At 43.4% G+C, this 21300-nt stretch overlaps 1 protein-coding gene across 3 annotated transcripts in view; it reads right to left on the bottom strand.

Moving 5' to 3' along the window:
- Nucleotides 1-970: 970 nt before the first annotated feature.
- Nucleotides 971-21300, bottom strand: part of sbno2b (strawberry notch homolog 2b) — a 101941-nt gene continuing 81611 nt past the window's right edge. For all 3 annotated transcript variants that reach the window (XM_080736570.1, XM_080736571.1, XM_080736572.1), the window contains 17 exons: nt 21146-21243; nt 19140-19222; nt 17300-17485; nt 15274-15395; nt 14893-15024; nt 14005-14140; nt 13108-13220; nt 11136-11207; nt 9989-10097; nt 9778-9849; nt 9486-9629; nt 8671-8765; nt 7078-7170; nt 6239-6370; nt 4796-4872; nt 3459-3649; nt 971-2989 (listed from right to left, as the gene is read on the bottom strand). In XM_080736570.1, coding sequence (XP_080592696.1) covers nt 1851-2989; nt 3459-3649; nt 4796-4872; nt 6239-6370; nt 7078-7170; nt 8671-8765; nt 9486-9629; nt 9778-9849; nt 9989-10097; nt 11136-11207; nt 13108-13220; nt 14005-14140; nt 14893-15024; nt 15274-15395; nt 17300-17485; nt 19140-19222; nt 21146-21243 — 2994 coding nt within the window. In that variant the 3' untranslated portion in view covers nt 971-1850. The remainder of the gene's footprint in view (nt 2990-3458; nt 3650-4795; nt 4873-6238; nt 6371-7077; nt 7171-8670; nt 8766-9485; nt 9630-9777; nt 9850-9988; nt 10098-11135; nt 11208-13107; nt 13221-14004; nt 14141-14892; nt 15025-15273; nt 15396-17299; nt 17486-19139; nt 19223-21145; nt 21244-21300) is intronic.

Below are 21300 nucleotides of genomic sequence, written 5' to 3'. Positions count from 1 at the left end.
AAATATATCACAATAAATTAAGATTAAAACCAACAAATCCTTATGAAGTACAAATCTATACATCAGGCCTATACGGGTTCATTTTTTTAAAGACTGCATTTTTAGTAGATTTCTCCAAAGGCACTGTTTGCAACTGCAGACTGACCTCCCTTCTCCCTTCTTTATCACGCTAGACACAGACGAGTGTTCATACAAGCAGGGAGAGAAACAAGAGCGGGCAAGTAGAGGCAGATCAAAAACCCAGGCAGCTCATAGCTCACTAGCCAATTGATCTGATCTGTGTGTTTTTTGTTGTTCCAACTATTTATCTTCACTGAAGTTCCAGCCAAGCCTGGCATAAAGCTGTGTCCCATTTGGAGCTGTAGTTGTAGATATAAAGGTTTACACCTCAATGAATAAACCTAATTTGAATCTATCCATGTACTGTACTGTATGTATGTATTCTTTACAACATACACATCTAACATTTGTTTTCCAAATAGCAAAAAACGAAATCCTTACTTTGTTACAGCTGCCTTAGACAGTTTGAGGGAACATTTTGGTACAAAGTATTATCCAACAAGCTCCCTTGCACTCTTATCAGTAGCCCCTTTTATACAGCGATCCTGCAACATAGCTGAGAAGAAGATCCGTCATCATGCAGGCTTTGCTTTTTTTTTTACACAGAACCAGAAAGCCAGTGTTAATACTTCGTTGCCACCGAGTGTGCTTATACATAACATGCCAGCGGTCCGGAATCAGAGGTGTGACGTGTAACACAACAGCATCAGCGTCTTTAGTTTGACGTTCAACAGACATGTCAATCAGGCAGGCGACATTGCTTTCTAATCAATAATGGCAGGTGAACCGAGAGTTGAGGTGCTTTTGCTATCCGTGCAAAACGTGTATGAGACATTTGGCGCCAAGTTATTCCCAAACATGAATGTGAATTATCTGGCGACCTCTGGCTACCCCCCCCCCCCCCCCCAGACCAACACAGTCACAAACGTCCCTCTGCGCCTGACATCATCAAGCCAGCTTGGAGTCCTCAGCGCCCAGATAATGCTATTGTTCTGTCTAGGCAGGATTCTGACTTAGAGGCGTTCAGTCATAAGTCTGCAGCTGGTGGCATCACCTAGTGGCTCCTTAGCCAAGCACATGCACCAAATGTCTGAACCTGCGGTTCCTCTCGTACTGAGTGGGATTACTACTGCAACAACATGTCATCAGTAGGGTAAAACTAACACGTCTCACGACGGTCTAAAATTTTCTTCATAGCTTTTTTTAAAAATCCTCTGGTGGCGGGTCGCACACAATTGTCAATTTAGGCATTTAACAGGGCGTCTCAACTCACAACACAATCAAAACGTCACACCCCTGTCCCCGCCATGTTGGCTTATCCCTTTTACACCAACATTGAGTCGGCTGTGTGACCACACCCGCTGTTGGTTTAACGGCAGAACGACGACGACACCCCTCCATTTCTTGTCCATAACTGTTTATAAAGAACAGCGAGGCGGAATAACAAGATTCCCACCTTGCACACACACTGTGTAAAAGGGGCTAGTGGCTCCTAACCAATTAAAATACATTAGATTAGATAACACAAGTCTCCCAACATTTTATCAGGTGGTCAGATATGAAAAATGTAGCAACCTAGCTAATGTGACCCAAGCAGTTGAATGTCAACTTTGGATGAGATATGGGTGAGCTGAGCACGGGACAGGACAGGCAGTGATGTGACTATAGGCCCTGAGGGGGGTGGGGGTCAGAGCAGGACCAAGGGGTACGTTCACAGACAGCAGCTAACAACAAGACACAATCTGCTAAAAAATCATAAAAAAAATAAAAACAGTCCAGATGAGTTGCCGTTAAGCCGTGTCCCATTCTTGTCCATACTGTATGACAGACTTACGATCCAATCCGGCCTGTAGCATGCTGTTCAGAACCTCGCGCACGTTGAGAGCGTCGGAACTGCAGTGCCCGTTGGGCAAAGAGTCCGACGGCGACGGGAGGACAGAGGGGGAGGAAGCGGAGAAGAGCGAGGAGGGGGATGAGTTTGTGTTGGAGAAAAGAGAGGAGGAGGAAGACGAGGGGAGGAGGGTGGAGGTGGAGAGGAGCCCGGCGCCGATGTGAGACGCCGAGTTGTTGGAGACGGACGAGCTGCCGGGAGAGGAGGAAGGGTTGGACGTCTGTGTGGACAGCGGGTAAGGCGGCGGGGGCAAGTCTAAGAAGTCCATAAAGTCTGGTTGAAGGTTGTTGACCAGTAAACCATGGTTGCCCTGCTGCTGCTGCTGCTGCTGCTGTCTGGCCTGCAGATGCGGCTGCTGCTGTATTTGTGCGTTCTGAGTGCTCCGAGCAAACACAGAGTCGAGACTAAAGTCATCCGAGAAGCCCAGACTCAGCATGCCCTCTGTGCTGTCTGGCGAGGGCGACGGCGAGCCCATCGTCAGGTCCAAGATGTCTTCCAGGGGGTTCTTGGAGGAGGAGGACGGGGCCGACATGGAGGTCTGGGACGGGGGCAGGGAGGGGGTCTTGAGCTGGGCAAAAGGGGACAAGAAGGACTGCGGATAGTGGTGGGAGGAGGAGAAGTGGGAGGTGAGGCTCGCCATACTGGGCAGAGTGCCCTGGTTTGTGGCGCTGCCGCGGTTGGCCCGGTTGAGCAGGGTCCTTTGAGGGATTTGGCCGGAGTTCCTCTGTAAAGAGAGGGTCAAGTTTTGGGCGGCTCGCAGACTGTTCTGGATGTGTAGTGGGATGTTGTGGTTCAGTTTCTGGTTCAGGGACGGGAGCGGGGTCAGGGACTGGTTCCGAATGTGATTCTGATTGATCAGCTTGGCCAGGAGGTGTTTGTTCTGCTCCAGCTTGCGCTCTTCAGCCAGCTTGCGCTTCTCGGCCAGCTGTTGCTCCACGGCCTGCTGCTCCCTCTCCTTGCGCCTCCTCTTCACCTCCTCGTCCATGGACACCAGCTCCTCGCGCACGCGGGCCACGCAGTTCTCCGGGATCTTAATGCCTGGAGGAGATGGAACGTGTTATTATTTCAAAAATCAACTCAGTATTCAGAGTTCACTATATCTTCTGTGTTGCCTAGGAACTCATTTGTCTAGGCTTTCAACAGTGTTACTTGGTGCCCCATCTGGCAGCGCTGTAAGGAAAACCTACATCATTATAGTTAATGCAGACGACAATCAACATGACAAAACAAGCTTCATGATATCTTGACATCTGCCCAATCTCATGTTTTAAAGGACCATGCAATTTGATCACACCAACCCATTTATATATAGACAAATGTGCATTAAGTCTCTAAAATATGCATGTTTTAAATAACAGATACACAGGAGATGAAGATTCAAATGTATTTCTTTGGCTTAAAGTGAGTAACTCTTCTACGCAGCGCAGGTTGCACTGCCATGAAAAGACATTCCATAAGTATGTGCCAACGGTGCAACGTGTTAATGGTCTAAGAGGGCTGTACTGACCAACTTGCTTATTGTGGTCTTTTGTTTTAAGGCGAACTATCTGCAGGATGCTGGAGCTGGTGATGTCAGAGACCAAGTCAGCCACGCGTTTCCACACGCGCAGCAGAGCGCCGCACAGCATGTGGTACTGACGGATGCGCATGCCCTGCAGACACTCCTGGCCCTCCTCGATCTTCTTGCATTTCCCATTCCTGGAGACGGCAGAGAGGGGAAAACATGCATGTTTAATGACTTCAGAAAATCCCTTTAACCCATTCAGGCCTAGAATTATTGAATGCTTTAACCAGTGAAAAATAGCAGATATACGAGCTCACAGCGCGGCACCGAGTGCCGCGCTGTGAGCTTGTAGATCTGCTATTTTTGAAAAAGTCGTGAAAATGTGTGCAAATCTTTGAATATATGTATTCAAAGCAAACGTTTGTAACTCAAATTTTGCTTCTGGGGGGTCCCTGGAACTAAATATTTTGAGATGCGGGTCTGACTCCGTGGCCAAATACATATCATTTTGGGGGTCCTTCACATGAAAAGGTTTGAGAACCACTGACATAGTAGTCTCTCAAGAACAGACTAACTGAGCTCCAGTTAAGTGAAAAGGACCTTTTCTTTGACAATGGCTGGCCAGATTGCTGACATAGAAACATAAGTCTTTCAAAAAAAAACCTTAGAAGAATTCAAAAGACACTTATAGAATCGGGTCAAAATTCAAATTTTCACGATTTTTCAAAAATAGCTCGGTGCCGCGCTGTGAGCTTGTATATCTGCTATTTTTCAATAGTTAAAGCATAAAATAATGATACACTATTGTGTACCCGTTCTGAATGGGTTAACGACTTCAGAAAATCCCTTTAATGCTCTTATGACCCTTTTCAAATTGTGTTGCTCCTTTAGGCAAGACAACATTCATGTGGCCTTCAAAATATTTAGTCATCCTCAGACAACCCATGGGTCCTCAAAAAGAAAAAGGACCGTTCTGATTTAATATGGGGGAGTCATTGATGAGGATAAAACAGCTCTCCGACCAACCAGTTTCCCATGTACCCCGCCCCATTTTTAAAAACAAAACAAGATCAAACTCTAGAAAACAACATAAGCAATACATATATTCCCACCCTAAAACCCTCCCATCCCACCAATCAACCAAGGCCACGAGAGAACTGGAAAAAAGGAGGGGGGAGGGGAAAGTGACATAAGACGAAGGAAAAAGAAAAGAGAAAAAAAAAGAAAGAAAAACCATGAAAATAAAAATGGGGGACATCTGATTTAGATGTCTTCTTCAGGTTGAGCCAGGACAGTTGAGCCATTAATCTTACAAGGAGTGTGTTTGTCACTACACTCACCAGTTGGCATGGCTACACTTCCTGAAGGAGAAGGTGAACTGGTTCTCCCAGCTCCCCTTAGCCTCGTCTGGAGTCACCTGGGGAAGGAGCACAGAACACTGCCATCAGTATGGAACGTACCGCCATCGTCACAGCATTCACAACAGTACCACAGGCACATTATTCTCAGATAGCGGTGACCCATAACATAACGCAGTGGTTCTCAACCTTAAATTGTCACCTTAGAAATGTGCAGATACCCTCTATGCACTTAAACCTTATGATGGTTTGTTTACTGTTGAGTGAGAAAAGCAATGTTGCACATTAAGTTAATCATCTGGGGACCCCCCAAAATAATTTGGGGACCCCCCTGGGGGTCCCGACCCACAGGTTGAGAACCACTGACATAACGTACACCAGGGAGAGGACAACACTGAGAGAGATGACAGAATACAGAACGAGAAGAACGCGAGAGGAGGATTCACACTCGATAAAGACATTAGTGTGTCCCCAATCATGCCTAGATGACAGACTGTGGTTCCATCACATTAATCACAATCCTCCACTGTGTTCAGTAAGCATATGGTGGGGCGGTCATTAATCACCACCCACTTTAAGTCATGTGGGAAAGTGAACGAGGCACAGCTTATTTCAACAGCAAGCGACGTATACAAATGGGATTTGCAACAACCTCTTGAGCCATACGTTTAATCCTGCATTAGGTTTGCTCATGCATTCGCTAATGAGTTTAGTAGTCTGTGCAATATTGCAACACATTCTACGTTCTAGAATATGCCTTTTGTATAACGTCTTGTCTTGAGTCACTACTCCTCTTCGTCCACAAGGTGGCAGTTGACTCCATGAAACAGTGATGCACCATGCTTTATAACAGTGGTTCTCAACCTTTTCAGGCCACGGCCCCCCAAAATAATCATATTTTAACTGGGGACCCCCCCACCCTGACGAGCACTAAGAGTTGAGGCATTACATTTTGTGTAACACTGTTCTATTGTGAAATAGCAGATCTACAAGATAACAACGCCTCGCAACGCAAGGCGTTGTGAGCATGTAGATCGGCTATTTTCACAATTTCTGCCTCTGATATTTGACAATTTGCCCAATGTTTAATTTGTCATTTTAGAGGTATTGCAAAGTCCTTAAATTATCACTTTAGAAATGTGCAGATACCCTTTATGTTGGTTTGTGTACTGTTGAGAGAAAAAACAATGTTGCACATTAAGTTAATCATCTGGGGACCCCCCAAAATAATTTGGGGACACCCCTGGGGGTCCCCGACCCACAGGTTGAGAACCACTGCAAGTTTGTAATACCAGATTGGTCTTTCCTCAGCCTTTTTATTCCACTTTAACAACTTTCAGTTTCCTTGCTACATGACAAACCGCCAGACAAGAGTACATAAGCCAACTGCAACTTTGACCCATTGACTGACGAACAGGCTCTCACCTTGCGATAACGTTGCAGCAGGTTGTCCAGGCTCTCAGGGTGGGCCTGCTTGCCAATGTTGGGCTTGTACACAACAAAGTTCTTGCCTCTGCCCTGCTCGGCTAACAGTACACATGGGTGGTTACCTCGCAGCTGTGAGGAGGAAGCAAAAGTTAGTAACGTACAGGTAATCATGTGGTTGTTTTTTTTAGTCATGCATGCCGAACAATGGAACAAGGAAATATTTGATCATGTACAACTGACATGCAATAACTGCTAGTTTCCTGTATGTGACACGCGATATTCCCTCTACTGTACACGGAAGGAAACGGCATTCATTTTACGGATTCATTTTACTGATAATTCTTAATTAATGCACCTGTAACAGAGTACCTGAAAAGCACTGTATAAGTAAAATGGGGGCCGCTCTCCATTCCGACATGCTGCCATTCCGACATTGACTTCTAATTGCCAGAGTGGCGGCACTTTCATAGAGCTTAGGGTTAGGTATAGGGTTAGTGTCGGAATGGGGGGGGGATGTCGGAATGGCAGCATGTCGGAATGGGGGGATGCACCCAAGTAAAATGCTATTATTAACACAGTCAAGCAACTGAAATGAATGAAATAGCGTCTTCTGCATATTTCCAGGCACATAAAGCAATGCAGTCTCTCTGAAATCCGTAAAAAAAGGAGAAGTTTCGCACATATCGGAGAAAGAGGTTACAGACTTGGACAGAACACAAACAAAGCTGTGTGGAAACCAGGCCTGGACCGCATAGCCCAGACCTGGCCACGTTTCGCACTCAGTGCTGCCCACATTTGGTTTGTTTGTTATGACATAGTGTATACTGTATATTCACCTTATGAGATAAGTAGAATCCCTCATCAGTGCGGGTGAGTTTCTGTGCCTTTTCACAGGCCTCTTCCCAGGGCATACCTCTGTCCACACTGATCTATAGGGGCGAAAAGTACAGGGAAAGAGAACAAGAATGAATGACTCATTAAGAGAAGAAACTAGGCAGCCACATAACCACATACTGTAAGGCAAGGGTCTTCAACAGGGGGTCCTCAGAGTTACTACAGGGGGGCCTCCAAATCTTTGTGTGATACTTTAGAAACCTTTTTCTCCTTTTTTATATTAACCACTTGAACCCTAGAATCCATATTCGGAGAACTTTAGCCAAAAATAGCCGATCTACAAGCTCACAACGCCTCGCGAAGAGGTTTGGTGTAGAGGGGGAAAAAGAGCAGACCAGGTACAGAGTGAAATGTCAAGTTTATTAAGTATTGACGGTTCAAGTGGTTAAATATCTGATAACACACATTGACACGAATCTAAAATACACTGATGATTGTGCTGTCAAACGATGAAACTATATGGAATCTATGAAAGGTTGTGGCGGGTCCCTGCTTCATCTCTTTCTCAACTAAGGGGTCCCTGGCCTGAAAACGTCGAAGACCCCTGCTGTAAGGGGGCTGATGGATATCTATATACATCTATCTATATCTATATACATCTGTATCTAGTGATATACTGTCACGTACAGTATGTCTATATGTGCCCACTCTTTCTACACTTGCTAAACCAGTCCTGATTGTGCAGCTCGCTGCTTTCTACCAAGGTTTAAAATGTCAGCGTACGCTAGCCTGCAGCAACAGCAAAAAAAAAAAGCCAGAGATACCATTAATCATCTTTTGCACATGAAGTCCTACTGGTGCCTCCACAGACTCCCTCGCCGGGGGCTCAATCTGGATCACAGACTGATTTGAATCAAAGCTTTCATACAAAAGCCACTATCTCTAAAACTAAAGAGTTTGTTTTAGAATAACTCATAACGGAAGAAATGTCACGTTTCGGGCAAACCTTGGCTTAAGGCAATCTTTAGTTAATTAACCCATTTAGGCCTAACCTATAGAATAGGGCTAAATCAGAAATTAGCCTACAAAACAAATATGTTGCTACATACTGTACATGTACTGTAAGCCCCTCCCAAACAGCAAAATGTGTTCCCGGCCTGAAGATACAGCTCTGATGACATAGTACATACATGGGTTTATAATGTTCCTGGTTTGGCCCTAACAGGATCCTATAGTCTGAACAACTGAAACACACGTGTGTCACTAAGTGGAAAAAGGGGATTACTATCACACACCTGGAGTATGGTTCATGCTAATGTATGTCTTTTATAGGTCAACAAAGCAGAAAGCGTCTGCTCCAACACAATGTACAGTAAGTATATCATATCTCAGTGCAGGAGCACAACACAACAACATAATGCAAGAAGTTCAAAGATCACCTAAAGCTTGTAAATGTGCATGGCTGTCTGACTGTACCCGTTGAGTGGGTAACAGGTCTACACAGGTCTATCACAGTTCCATGTGCCTCATTTGTAGTGCTATACGAGATAGTGCCCACATTATAGTGTTATGTAAGATGATAGGATTGTGCCTACCTTATACAAAACAACCTGTCCGTCCTGAGGGTTTCCTGCCGTTAGGAAATTCTCCTGTTTCTCCTCGTAGATCTCATCGTTACCTGGGGCAAGGTCTGAGAGAGAGAGAGACAGCAGAATATCAGAGTAGAACAGGACAGGATACATTGAGTGGAATGGAGAGAACAACCGTAGCGGTAAGAGAGAGGATAGCCTGCAAGCATGGCAGAGTAGTAACAGAAAGGAATAGCCCAAAAAATATTAAGTATCTTATGACAAAGTAAAGCCTAATTTATGCCTTGCATTTGTCTTTGTACTAGTGAAGGAGGTGTCACACGCTCGCTTGAAAAAAATGTTTCCCCCCCACCATAGTGCAACAGAGCATACAATTAGGCTGAAGCCATTTAACCAACATAGTTCAATGTACGTGGTGAGCTATTTGAAAATAAATAACGCTTTTTCTTTTTTTACCACACTGGGATTAAAGAAAGAGACGTTTGCAGGCCTACCACTTTGCTGTCATAAGTAAATAAATAGCCATGGGAACCAACAGTCCCTAAGCCATGTGACCTAGGCCATAGGTCAGGCTAATAACTCCTGTTTTCTCCCGTTTCAGGTTGCACGTTATCAATCGTTTAACTATTTAAGCATTGTCATACAGTACGATGTATATATACAAGCTCCCAAGTCCCAAAACATTGCAATTTTGAGCTTACAGATCTGCAATTTGTTTTTGAAAAATGTTTGCACCTATAATGACATGCCCAAAATAGGGACACAGCAAAGCCAGATTCGCCAGCACCCCTGATAGTGTTGAGTGAGCTCCAGCTCCATACCTAGGATTCCCATGTCGTATTTTCCCTCCTTCTTGTCCTTCTCGATTAGGTAGTCAAAGTTGTCAGTAAAGTACTGGAAGAGATAGTTCTGCTTGTGGACCTCCAGGCCCAGGATCCGGTTCAGGAACTTTGTGATGCTGCAGTCTGAGAACGGTCAGAAAAAAAAAAACAAAGGTCAGGAATTAACCAAGATTAATATACACAATCCTAAATGCATAATGTGATTCATCAGTTGCGGTTAAGAGTGGATCTACACACTGTATGTATGTATGTGCCTCTATCAGTGTCTTACCTTTCTCAGTGTTGATCCCAAAGCGAGGCTCCCTACAAAAGATGCCCACATCTATCATACCAATCTTCATGTCTGGAACAAAAACAAACAAAGACAACTTTTTAATTAGGGCCGCTAACTATCAGTGCCTTTATTGTCACATCAAGTTCAAGCGAGAACAACAAGAGTTATCTTGTTATCACGATATCCTGAGAGTAACAGGAGAACATACCTCTGAAGAACATGGCTTCTCCCCCGGGGTAGCCTTTGGGTGGGGGCACCTTGTTCTCTATGTGACCCAGGATGGCTTTGGTTATTTTATCCAGAGCCTTGGTGCCATACTGCAGGGTGACAAGAGAATACACCAGGTATAAAAACATTGTCAACACTCCATTTCAAACAACAGCTTCAAGTCTAGATGCCTGGGGAACCACAGTCACAAGCAGCCTCTGTGGATAGCTTTAAAGCACAGCTCAAGACCTATTTCTTTACTCTTGCTTTTAGCTGAATTTTTAAATCCCTGTGCTGCTATTGAAGTCCGTACGGTTCCGAAAATGTTGTTTTGGTCCTTACTGGTGCTTTAAATGTTCTTCGATGTTTTATGTTTTTATTTTTTCTGCTTTATTGTAATCATGTGTATTTACTATTTTTTTCTGTTAAGCACTTCTGCTCTGTAAAGCGCTTTGAGATACATTTCATGTCATGAAAGGTGCTCTGCAAATAAAGTATTATTATTATTATTAAGTACCATATATATAGGGTGTTAAGTAATTAAGTCAAGGTAATTCACAGGGCCTTCACTGCCCCTTTGAGGTGTTTATAGTAAACGAAACACACATCCTTAGGGATGCCCCACTAGGTTTTGGTCACAGGTGACCTTGGTGCCGTCTGATGCCCTCGGCTTCAGTATTGAAGCCTCAACCCCAGTATTCCTTTGTAAATCCCTTTTTTGTTGTTGCATCTATCAAGTCCTCCAGCATAGACAACTTCTTTTTACGTGCACGGCAGAAAGAAAACTTGACAGAATCATGCCTAATTTGCTGCCGTTTTATACTTAGCACTTTACTTTAGCACTTTGAGATTTGTAAAAACGTAACGTGTGTAAAATAAATAAAATGTATTATAATTGTCATTAGATAACCAACTCTCATGAGCTGCTACTCATGAGCGGTCCTGTGTAGGACTACAGGGAGTGAAGGCTACAAGTAAACAAGTAATAACTGCTGCAGTGTGCCAGTTTTATGATTTATTTATTCAAATAAATCCCGCATTGGAGCTTTAATGTCAAGTACTCAAGCTAAAAGGCAAGACAAATAAATAAAACTAAGCGTTATTGCCAGACTTGCAGGCCTGGTCCAGATTTTTCTGCATTGACCTACCTTGTTCTCAAAGTTGTATTTACTTAGGTCTCTGGACTCGGTGGCTCTTCTATCCCCATGGGTTAACGCACCCTGAAAAGTAGAGCAGAGCCAACATTAGCATTAAAGCCTTCTGAAAAATCCCTCATACACTGAGAGAGAGACACACACACACACACACACACACACACACACACACACACACACACACACACACACACACACACACACACACACACACACACACACACACACACACACACACACACACACACACACACACACACACACACACACACACAAGGTAGTGTGACTATATTACAACGCCCTCTCAGCTGCTGGTTTGAGAATAAAGTGGTACTCTTGGCAAAGGTGACTTTCACATTCACAGCAGCCCCAAAGTCTCCAGTGTGTCTTCCAGATTTAAACATTGATATACCTCATTAGGCCTAACAAAACCACCGTATTTTATACCCACATCGATTGTCTCGACACAGTTTAAAGTTGGCATGTGCCCAAAAGGGACGACAGAAGTGAATAATTATATAATATATTTGAATGCCGGGTGAAAATGAGGTGTGCGCTGTATTCAGGTTGAAATATGTTTTTCCACCTCGTGACTTTTCTAGGTTGTGCCTGCGGGGGTCATGAAAGGTTTAGCGGGAGCGGGTGGGATGTTAACGAGCTACTGGCACTGCCCACGCGCAGGAATGTCTAGAAACGCCAAAACAAAAGCATGTCTGAGCCAGATATGTGACATCACTGCTCATCTGGAGACAGTCACACAAGTATTTGGCCCTCTGGTGCGAGAGCACAATGCACTCGCACTCGCGCTCGAGCGTTCTGGTGTATCAAATTCAGCCAGGAGGATACGATGTGACCTATTCACGAGGCGAATTACCGAACACAGCTGGCAAAGACAGGAAGGACTTTCTGGAACTGCGAGCCCCCCCCACTCGCAAAAAAAGCTCCCCCCTTCCTCCTCTTCTCTCCCAATAGACCAGTCATACAAATGAGTAAAAAAATAGAACGAGGGGGATTAGGAAAATAAATGGCTGGTGGTTCTGAAATGCAATAATAAATATGGAAAAGCGTGGTAGTAGGCTCATAAAAGTATCCATGCGTCTTCCTTTTCTTCTGTTAACTTGGTTTTTCCATTATTAAGACGGAGGAGGGAAAGAACCTCCTGAGAAATCTCCTGAGGTTTGCGATGTGGTGAGAAATTGTTTATGTGACCTTGAATGAACCAGCCAGAGAGGAGGGTCTTACATGCCAGGGAATGCCCCAGAACACCAGGAGGACAAAGGGTGAGAGAATAAACGCAGGAGTTTGGGGCCATTAGAAAACAGACAGGCAGACAGGTCGGTTTTGGTTAGCAGTGCAACTGTGGTTACCTCAGTATGCAGGTTTCACATGACCGACCATTCAAACCAGGTAAGCAAGCATACAGTATATGTCATGTTATATTTTAACAAACACATGTTTTTCAAAAAACTGAAAAAAATTAGAAGGCATTTGTAGAATCGACCTCAGCTCTTAATGCGTTACACAGTGTCTTACACTGAAAATAGCCAATCCACAAGCTCACAACAAGTTTGTAGATCGGCACGACGCAGAGAAGTATAAAATCACCCTTTAGATCAGTGGTTCTCAAAGTGTATTTTCAGGGACTCTCTTGGTTCCTTTTTGGGGGTCTAAATTGACCCTTACAAGTCTGTAACTTTGACAGTGTACAAAAGGAACCAAATGGACCCATCAGGGTCCATTTGGTTCCTTTTGTACACTGTCAAAGTTAAGGGGAGACCTTGACATTTCAAAGTTTGAGAACCACTGCTTTAGATGAGAGAGAGAGTGTGTTCAGGACACGTTAGAAATTAACTTGTGGTACAATATGGTGAAAACAAAAAATATGTCTTAAATACAGGTATATGGAATCCAGACGTTAACAAGACAAAGCACATTGCTGAGAACAGTTCTAGGATGTGAGACGTACCAAGCTCTCTAATCTCTTGGCCACGATGGAGGCAAAGCGTCGCTCCCCAGCCAGCTCCGAGATGAGGAAGATGTACTCTGGGGCCGTTACCTGATTGGATCGATGCGTGCGACCTGCAATGTCAATGAGAAGAAGTCAGGATAGGAACTGAATGGAGTTGGCAACCATTTGAAAAACACCTTCTCTACGAAAGTGGCTGCTGGCATAAAAAATATAGCTCACAATGATGGAATACAACTAATGTTATTATCCAAAGTAGGACGTTTGCTTACAAAACACTTTATGAAATATCCTATTTTAAATATGACAAAGCAGCTAAATATGACAAAAACAATTAAATTAGGTCCAATCTTGAAGAACACTAGCAAGCAATGTACTCATTCATTTAAATATGTATTTTTACACAAACTGCTCATTATAAATGAGCCACAGAGTAGTAAACATAACAGGACATTATTGTAGTGAAGGAAGCTTTTCTGTGGAATTTCATAACTCTGGTCAAGAAAGCTTGTGAGTGTGTGTGTGTGTGTGTGTGTGTGTGTGTGTGTGTGTGTGTGTGTGTGTGTGTGTGTGTTTATGTGTGTTGCTGTCAGTGTAAACACTGACTCGTCGATCAAGCCCACGCGTTCCAAGCCAGCACCATCCAGCACCCAGCAGGAAGTTTGCTGATGGAAAGTCCTACTGAGGCAGTTCGTTAATTCCTGCAAAGAAATCATGCCACTTTCCTGTGATTGTGTATGTGTGTGCGCTCAAAGGCCTTTTTCCACAGTGACGCTGCGGTATTAGAGATAATATCTCCTATAGTGTAAAAGATTAGTTTGGTCTAATTCATTTTATGACACCTTGCTCCCTGTGGCAGAACAGAACAAGCCCATAGCTTCCAAGTCAAAGACTCACCAAACTGCTGTATGGCTCTGTCTGCACTCCAGGGCAGCTCCAAGGTCATGTGGACGCGGCGACACTGGTTCTTTATCCTCTTATCTGCCTGCAGGGAGATGCCAGAGCTGGCTGCCTCGGAGATGATGGCCACCAACTGGAGGAGAGAGAGGGAAGACGTTGAGTTGAGGGCAAACCGTGCTTAACCCGGGAATGTATTGTTACTTTAACCATTATTTTATGTTTTAGCTGTATAAAAATAGCAGATATACAAGCTCACAGCGTGGCACCGAGTGCCGCGCTGCAAGCTTGTGGATCTGCCATTTTTGAAAAAAGTGTGAGAAAGTGTGAGCAAGTCTTTGAATATTTTATACCCGAGTCTATAAATATCTTCTAAATCCTTCTAAGGTTTTAGAAAAACACTTTTCTAAGTCAGTGGTTCTCAAACATTTTCTGGTCAAGGACCCCCAAAATGATATGTATTTGGCCGCGGACCCTCATCTCAAAATATGTTGTTCCAGGGACCCCCAGAAGCAGAGATTTGAGTAAAAAAAGTTAACTTCGAAAAATGGATATTCAAAGATTTGCTAAAAGTTTCAAGATTTTTCAAAAATAGCAGATCTACCAGCTCGCAGCACCGCGCCGCGCTGCGAGCATGTATATCTGCTATTTTTTAATAGTTAATGGGTTAAGGAATAGCTAGCTTTAGTTATTCAATTATAGGAGCACATGAGGAGTGCATCACTCTTTGAGAAAGCTACATGACAATGAACAACTGGGTCTCAAACAAGTGTAATACAGAGTAGCTTTACCTATTATACTATCGAAAAGTATAATTATTTATCTTTCATTGTGAGCGTATTGTTAAGGGTAGTTCAATTAGACGTCTAATGCCCTCCTGTGTCTGACCTTCTCTCCGCCCATGAAGCGGTCCTTCTCCTTGACGTTGATGTGGTCGATGTTCTGGCCCTGTTCAGCCCGCGACTCGTAGCGGACGCTGCCATCAGGCCGTCGCACCACACGTCCCTTACGACCTGTCATCTAAAAAATAAATCACACACACAATGTCTCTTCATTCAACTCGTTTTTGACTGTCGTTCAGACAAAAACTACAGCTTGTTTCGATTTTCGCTTGGAGACAGATTAGAGGAAGTGTACACAATAACAAAGCACAGGAAGTGGAAAACCCTACCGCTACACATCACTTTTCCAACTAAACTCTCCTGCACTTTTAACTCATTAAACCGTAAATCAACTGTATGACCGCCTGGCTTTTCCGCAGCCCCGTACCTCCGAGACTTTCTCTGGCCCTCCGAACTTGTCGATGAGCTCGTCCAGCGTGTTGAGAGGTAGTTCTTTTCCCAGTTGGGATATCTTGTTGAGAAGGCCCTGCTTCATCTCCTCTATCCTGGCTGTGGAAACACAAGACGACAAAAAGGAACATTAAACCCATTTAGGCCTAGAATTATTGAATGCTTTAACCAGTGAAAAATAGCAGATATACAAGCTCACAGCGCGGCACTCAAGCTTGTAGATCTGCTATTTTTGAAAAAGTCGTGAAAATGTGAGCAAATCTTTGAACATATGTATTTTCAAAGCGAACGTTTGTAAATCAAATTTTGCTTCTGGGTGGTCCCTGGAACTAAATATTTTGAGATGGGGGGTCCGTGGCCAAATACATATCATTTTGGGGGTCCTTCAAATGAAAAGGTTTGAGAACCACTGACATAGTAGTCTCTCAAGAACAGACTAACTGAGCTCCAGTTAAGTGAAAAGGACCTTTTCTTTGACGATGGCCAGCCAGATTGCTGACATAGAAACGTGGGTTTTTCAAAAAAAATCTTAGAAGGATTCAAAAGACACTTGTAGAATCGGGTCAAAATTCTAATTTTCATAATTTCTCAAAAATAGCAGATCTACAAGCTCGCAGCGCGGCACGTGAGCTTGTATATCTGCTATTTTTCAATAGTTAAAGCATGAAATAATGACACACTATAATGTGTACCCGTTCTAAATGGGTTAACTGGAGTAACACTAGCGGAGCATAAAGTCATGAGAGCGTGAGTCATAAACCTCAACAGGACACAGCAGGCTACAGTGTCATGCCAGTGTCAGAGGGTTTTTACTGTCTAGACCTGCGTGACAGGGACAGTAGAGACGCATGCAGACGGGAAAACAAAACATAATTCTGATTATCGTTGGGTGTAATTCTTTCATCAAGTGGCGGCAGGCAGCATGAGCCAACATGCAGAAGTGCAACTGTCATTATTTGCCATCAGTAATCGGTACTGTACTTAAGTACAATTTTGAGGTACTGTAATTGAGTATTTCCAATTTCCAATAATCTTACCGCTATTACATCCACTACATCTCAGAGGCAAATATTGTACTTTTACTTCACTACATTTATATGAAAACTTCAATTACTAGTTACTTTGCAGATATAATTGCGACCGAAGGTCGCATATACTCTGAAAAACCGTGTCGCTTGAGTGTCCTTCCTTCCTTCCGTAACCTCTGTGATGTCAGTGTGATGTCAGCGAGTTGTGACATCACTTCCTGTACGGGGCGGCTACAGTGTACACGAAATGTGGATAACACTATATATGGAGATAGTCCAGTCCATCATGTCATATGGGACTACCGTCATAGCCAAAAGAGAAGGATACACAAGACTAAGAAAGACAAAAAAAGGAGGAGGAGGATAAAGATACCAAAAGGAGAGAGAAGAAAGGGTGGATGAGGTACAATGTGTCTCAGAAAAGAAAAGGAGGTGGCAACGGGGGCGGCTAGATAAAGTTATTAGGCCTGGATCCGACTTTAATTCGACGCACAGGATTCCAGAAGTGTAGCGCTTATTCGCTCTTGTATCAAACTGGTACTCGAAACGTTCTTAGAATTCTCCCCATGTCTCCTAGGGTTGATACCCTCACAAAAATATGAACAAACTCCCCCCAGAATGATAACAACTAGAATCGTCAGAGAAACGCTGTGGTTGGCCAGATAGTCATGTCACCCTGAGGTCGCATTCCATCCTCAGGTGTCTTACTAGTAATATTATAAAACATACATAAAGCGCTATTTTCAAAAAAGAAAACATTTACTTTTACTTTTGGTACTTTAAGTACTTTTTGATGCCAACACTTTCACACTTTTATTCAAGTACATTTTGAATTCCAGACATTTACTTGTAACAGTGTACATCTACATTGCACTATTGATACTTTTACTTAAGTAAAGAATGCAAGAAGTACTTTTTCCACCACAGTCAGTAATGCAGCCTTGGTGTAAAAAGAGGTCAGAGCAGCTGGCCTACCTGTGTGGAGGCTGGTTTGGTTGACGAAGATAACGTCGTCGTTGTCGAGCAGGGAGTCGGGGGAGGAGTTGGAGTCCGTGTCCATGCCATCTGAGTCACTGCTGCTGTCGTCACTGATGTTGATCACACCGACGTGCTCCATCATCATGTGCTTGGCCAGCTTGGTCTGACGGCCCCGTGGCTTACCTGTTCAATAGTGACATGTTTTAGAAACCCACTTAAAAGGAGTAGTTCACCCCCAAAATGACTTGGTTTCTCTTGATTACTCACACCATGGAGACTTGAGTTCAATAATATTTTGTTGGTATTTGTCGCATTCCTAAGACAATAATGTGATTATAGTAACCACCCAAATGCATTTGGGTCCCCATCTGGAATCAATGGGGGTAAATTTACTATAATAATTTTTTTGTCTTTAGTTAATGTCATTAAAAGGGAAGACCACCCATTTTCAATATTGAAATGTCATTAACAATTTTGCTGCCATTTTAAACATAGCTCTAGTAAGCAGCTGCCAAATTGTCCTTACCTTTTAACGTGGGCACGCGCACGCATCGTGCACAATCTGTGCGCGACTCATCTAGTAGACTGTAGACTCGGTGACAAGCTTTCGAATAAAAAAAAACCCATCGAAATAGACATATCCGTTGCCACGCTGTATCCCTGCTTATCCGCCAGTGTTTACATGAAAAAACATTGAAAAAAGCCAACTGTGCGCTATGGTAACAAGTGGACACGTTCGCGCACAAAACGCACGATATGTGCAGGGATCATAATCCAGGCGTGTAGAGACTGGATCAAAGTTTCCAAACGCAAAAATCCGATTGAAAAACGAGTGTTCCATCGCCGAGTAGCTTTCTCTTCTGTTACACTGTAAATCAACGGAGGCGGGACTATGGCCCAGGCTCAGACCGGATACGGAAAGCTAGATCCGGTCCAGACCGGAAATGGCCGGATACAGTTAGGGGGGCGGGCCTAAAGAGCCAGAATCAGCGAAAATCTGGGATAATACTTTTAATCCTTTCATAATGATTAAAGCTAATTAAACTTCCGGGTTCGACGGGCATGGCACCGCGGTACAGCGGGAAATCTACGGTTTCTACGGGCATCGCCCAGAATGAGTTAATATACCTCAGAGGAGTTGTGGAAATAGAAAAAAAACTTCCCCCCCTTCTGTGTTGCCTACAACTGGAGGATTGATTTGGGGGTTTGTATTGTAAAGTACAATGTGTGATGTCATCAAGTTGTACTTTACAATACAAACCCCAAAATCAATCCTCCAGTTCTAGGCAACACAGAAGAGGGGGAACTTTTTTTCTATTTCCACACAACTCCTCTAAGGTATATTAATGACACAGTTCAATATTGAAAATGGGTGGTCTTCCCCTTTAAGCATCCCGCGAAGCTTTGCCAGTACCAAGCTCGGTGGGACGGACATGCATACATACAGCTAGATGCTCAAAAAAACGTTTTGAATCTTTTGTCACACAGGCCCTTTAAACAAATGCCGCTAGATGAAAGGTATTTTAAACCGCATAAATTGTTGCCGGGACACCTTTTTTCCCCAGCTGAAAATATGTCATTTGTCATGAGACACAGCATAAATTAGCCTTAAGCAACACTGGACAGAGAGCAATTCATTGAAATGTCAGCATTATAATTTATAATGTAATGCTGACATTTCAATGAATTGCTCTCTGTCCAGTATTATCAGCCTCTAAAGTAATTAGAGGGCAGATAAGACACAAATGGAGCATCACAGAACAGAGCTTCACCATCCGGCAATAAAAAACTAAACACAACTAAAGGCGGGGTGGAGTTGTTGTCTCCAATGACTTACGTTTTCTTTTATTCCCTGGGCCCTTCTCTCTCCTCTGTTTCTCTGAGGGAAAATGTTTCTGGACCAGGGCCTTGAAAACACCCCTTTAGTTGAAAAGAAAAAAAGAAAAAAGAGACAGGGAGAATGGTGGGTTAGTCACAGGGATGGGACGATATGAAAATTTCATATCACGATGATTGTGACAAAAGAAATCACGATTTACGATATTATCGCGATAATCAAAATCCATTATCATGGGGCGTAACATTTGCCAAACAATAGCAGATCTACAAGCTCACAATGCGTTGCGACGGCTATTTTTTTGGGGCAAAGACATTTGATAGAGTGAAAAAAAGACGATGTATCGAGTACGTATATTATAAGTACCTTTTACCAATTATAGTGGTAACGGATACGGATATGCAGCTCGGCAAATAAAAGGTGAATTGATCCCAGTGCATGACGGATGACGACATCACGATAAAACTAAATCTCCACAATACGATTATCATGAGTGTTTCTTAGCGCGATAAACGATAATATGGCTTATCGTCCCATCCCTAGTTAGTCATTACTCTGACAGGGCTGCACAGGGCTGGGTCCCTGACACCCAGCCGTCGCAGCATTGACGGGCCTCATTACAGCTGTCATGTCTCAACATATGACAGCTAAACGCCTCCCCAGACATCACCTGCGTGACCCAGAAATTAAGGTGTGTTTGAGCGCAGTCAGATTGACAAAGCTTACATTCTTTATTGGAATCCCTTTCTCAACTATTAAAATCCATTTAGACCTGAACGCAAATCTGTGTTCATTTAGATTTGAACCACTTTAACCATTATTTCATGCTTTAACTGTTAAAAAAATTGCAGATATACAAGCTCACAACGCGGCTATTTTTGAAAAAGCGCAAACATTTGTGCAAGTCTTTGAATATTTTTGACCCGATTCTATAAATGTCTTGTCCTTCTAAATGAGGGGTTCTCAAACTTTTTAATGTCAAGGACCCTCAAAATTACATGTATTTGGCCGCGGACCCCCATCTCATAATATGTTGTTCCAGGGACCACCCAGAAGCAAATATTTGAGTTACAAATGTTTGCTTTTAAAAATATATATTCAAAATATTACGATTTTCCAAAAATAGCAGATCTACAAGCTTGTATATCTACTTTCAATAGTTAAAGCATTAAATAATAACTAGAAATACTGCTCCTACGAAACAGTGTGGGCTCGCATGTAACACCATGTATGGGCACTACCCTTTGGCTGCACCTCATTGGCTAAGGGCCCTGCCTTTGTACTGTCGGTACAAAGTTTTGAGGAGAACTTGACTGACTGATATATAAAGAAATAATGAAGATAACATTTTGCGTGCTCGCTTTCAGCAAGCCCACAATAATAATGGGTCAAATAAATGCTTATAAATAAAGACAGACAACCTCTTGGGGTTACTGATGAATGAAAGTAATGGCACTGATTGAAATCTTATCTGAAGATGTCTAGGATGGAAGGAGAGGGGTAAGGCAGACGGGAAGGAAAGCTCAAGGGGGGAAAGATACATTCTACATTGAGGAAAAAACAGGTTCTGTCTGGACTTGGCAGAACATTTGTCTGTCTGCTGAAGGTAACAAAAAATGGAATGTGTGACAACCACAGACAGCCAAAGCTCAGAGTAACAAGTGAATAATTAATCATCGTCTCAGAAACGTCAGGAAGGGGGGGGGAAAAACTCAATGGATATTCCAGATACAAGTTGTGATGCTGAAAGTGATGCGCGTCACAGCTATGCACATACATGTAGAGGGGACTGATCCAATCAATCTGCTTCTTACCCCCATCAGCTAATATTTTACATGAGTAAAATACACACACACACACACACACACACACACACACACACACACACACACACACACACACACACACACACACACACACACACACACACACACACACACACACACACACACACACACACACACACACACACACACACACACACACACACACACAGTTCCACTCACTCTGCAGCTGAAACAAATCTGTCGAGATGGCCGTCATTCTCATCTAGGACTTCTCTGGTGCGGGCCTCCCCTGTGGACTGCAGTCCAATGACGATGCACTGAGCAGGAGATGAGGGAACGGAACAGAACAGTTAAACAGAACATCCAGACAAGTC

The sequence above is a fragment of the Nannobrachium achirus genome (genome assembly GCF_963921795.1).
Source record: "Nannobrachium achirus genome assembly, chromosome: 1".
Classification (NCBI taxonomy): Eukaryota; Metazoa; Chordata; class Actinopteri; order Myctophiformes; family Myctophidae; genus Nannobrachium; species Nannobrachium achirus.
The sequence above is the reverse complement of the archived record's forward strand: the minus strand, read 5'-3'. Positions and strand labels throughout refer to the sequence as shown.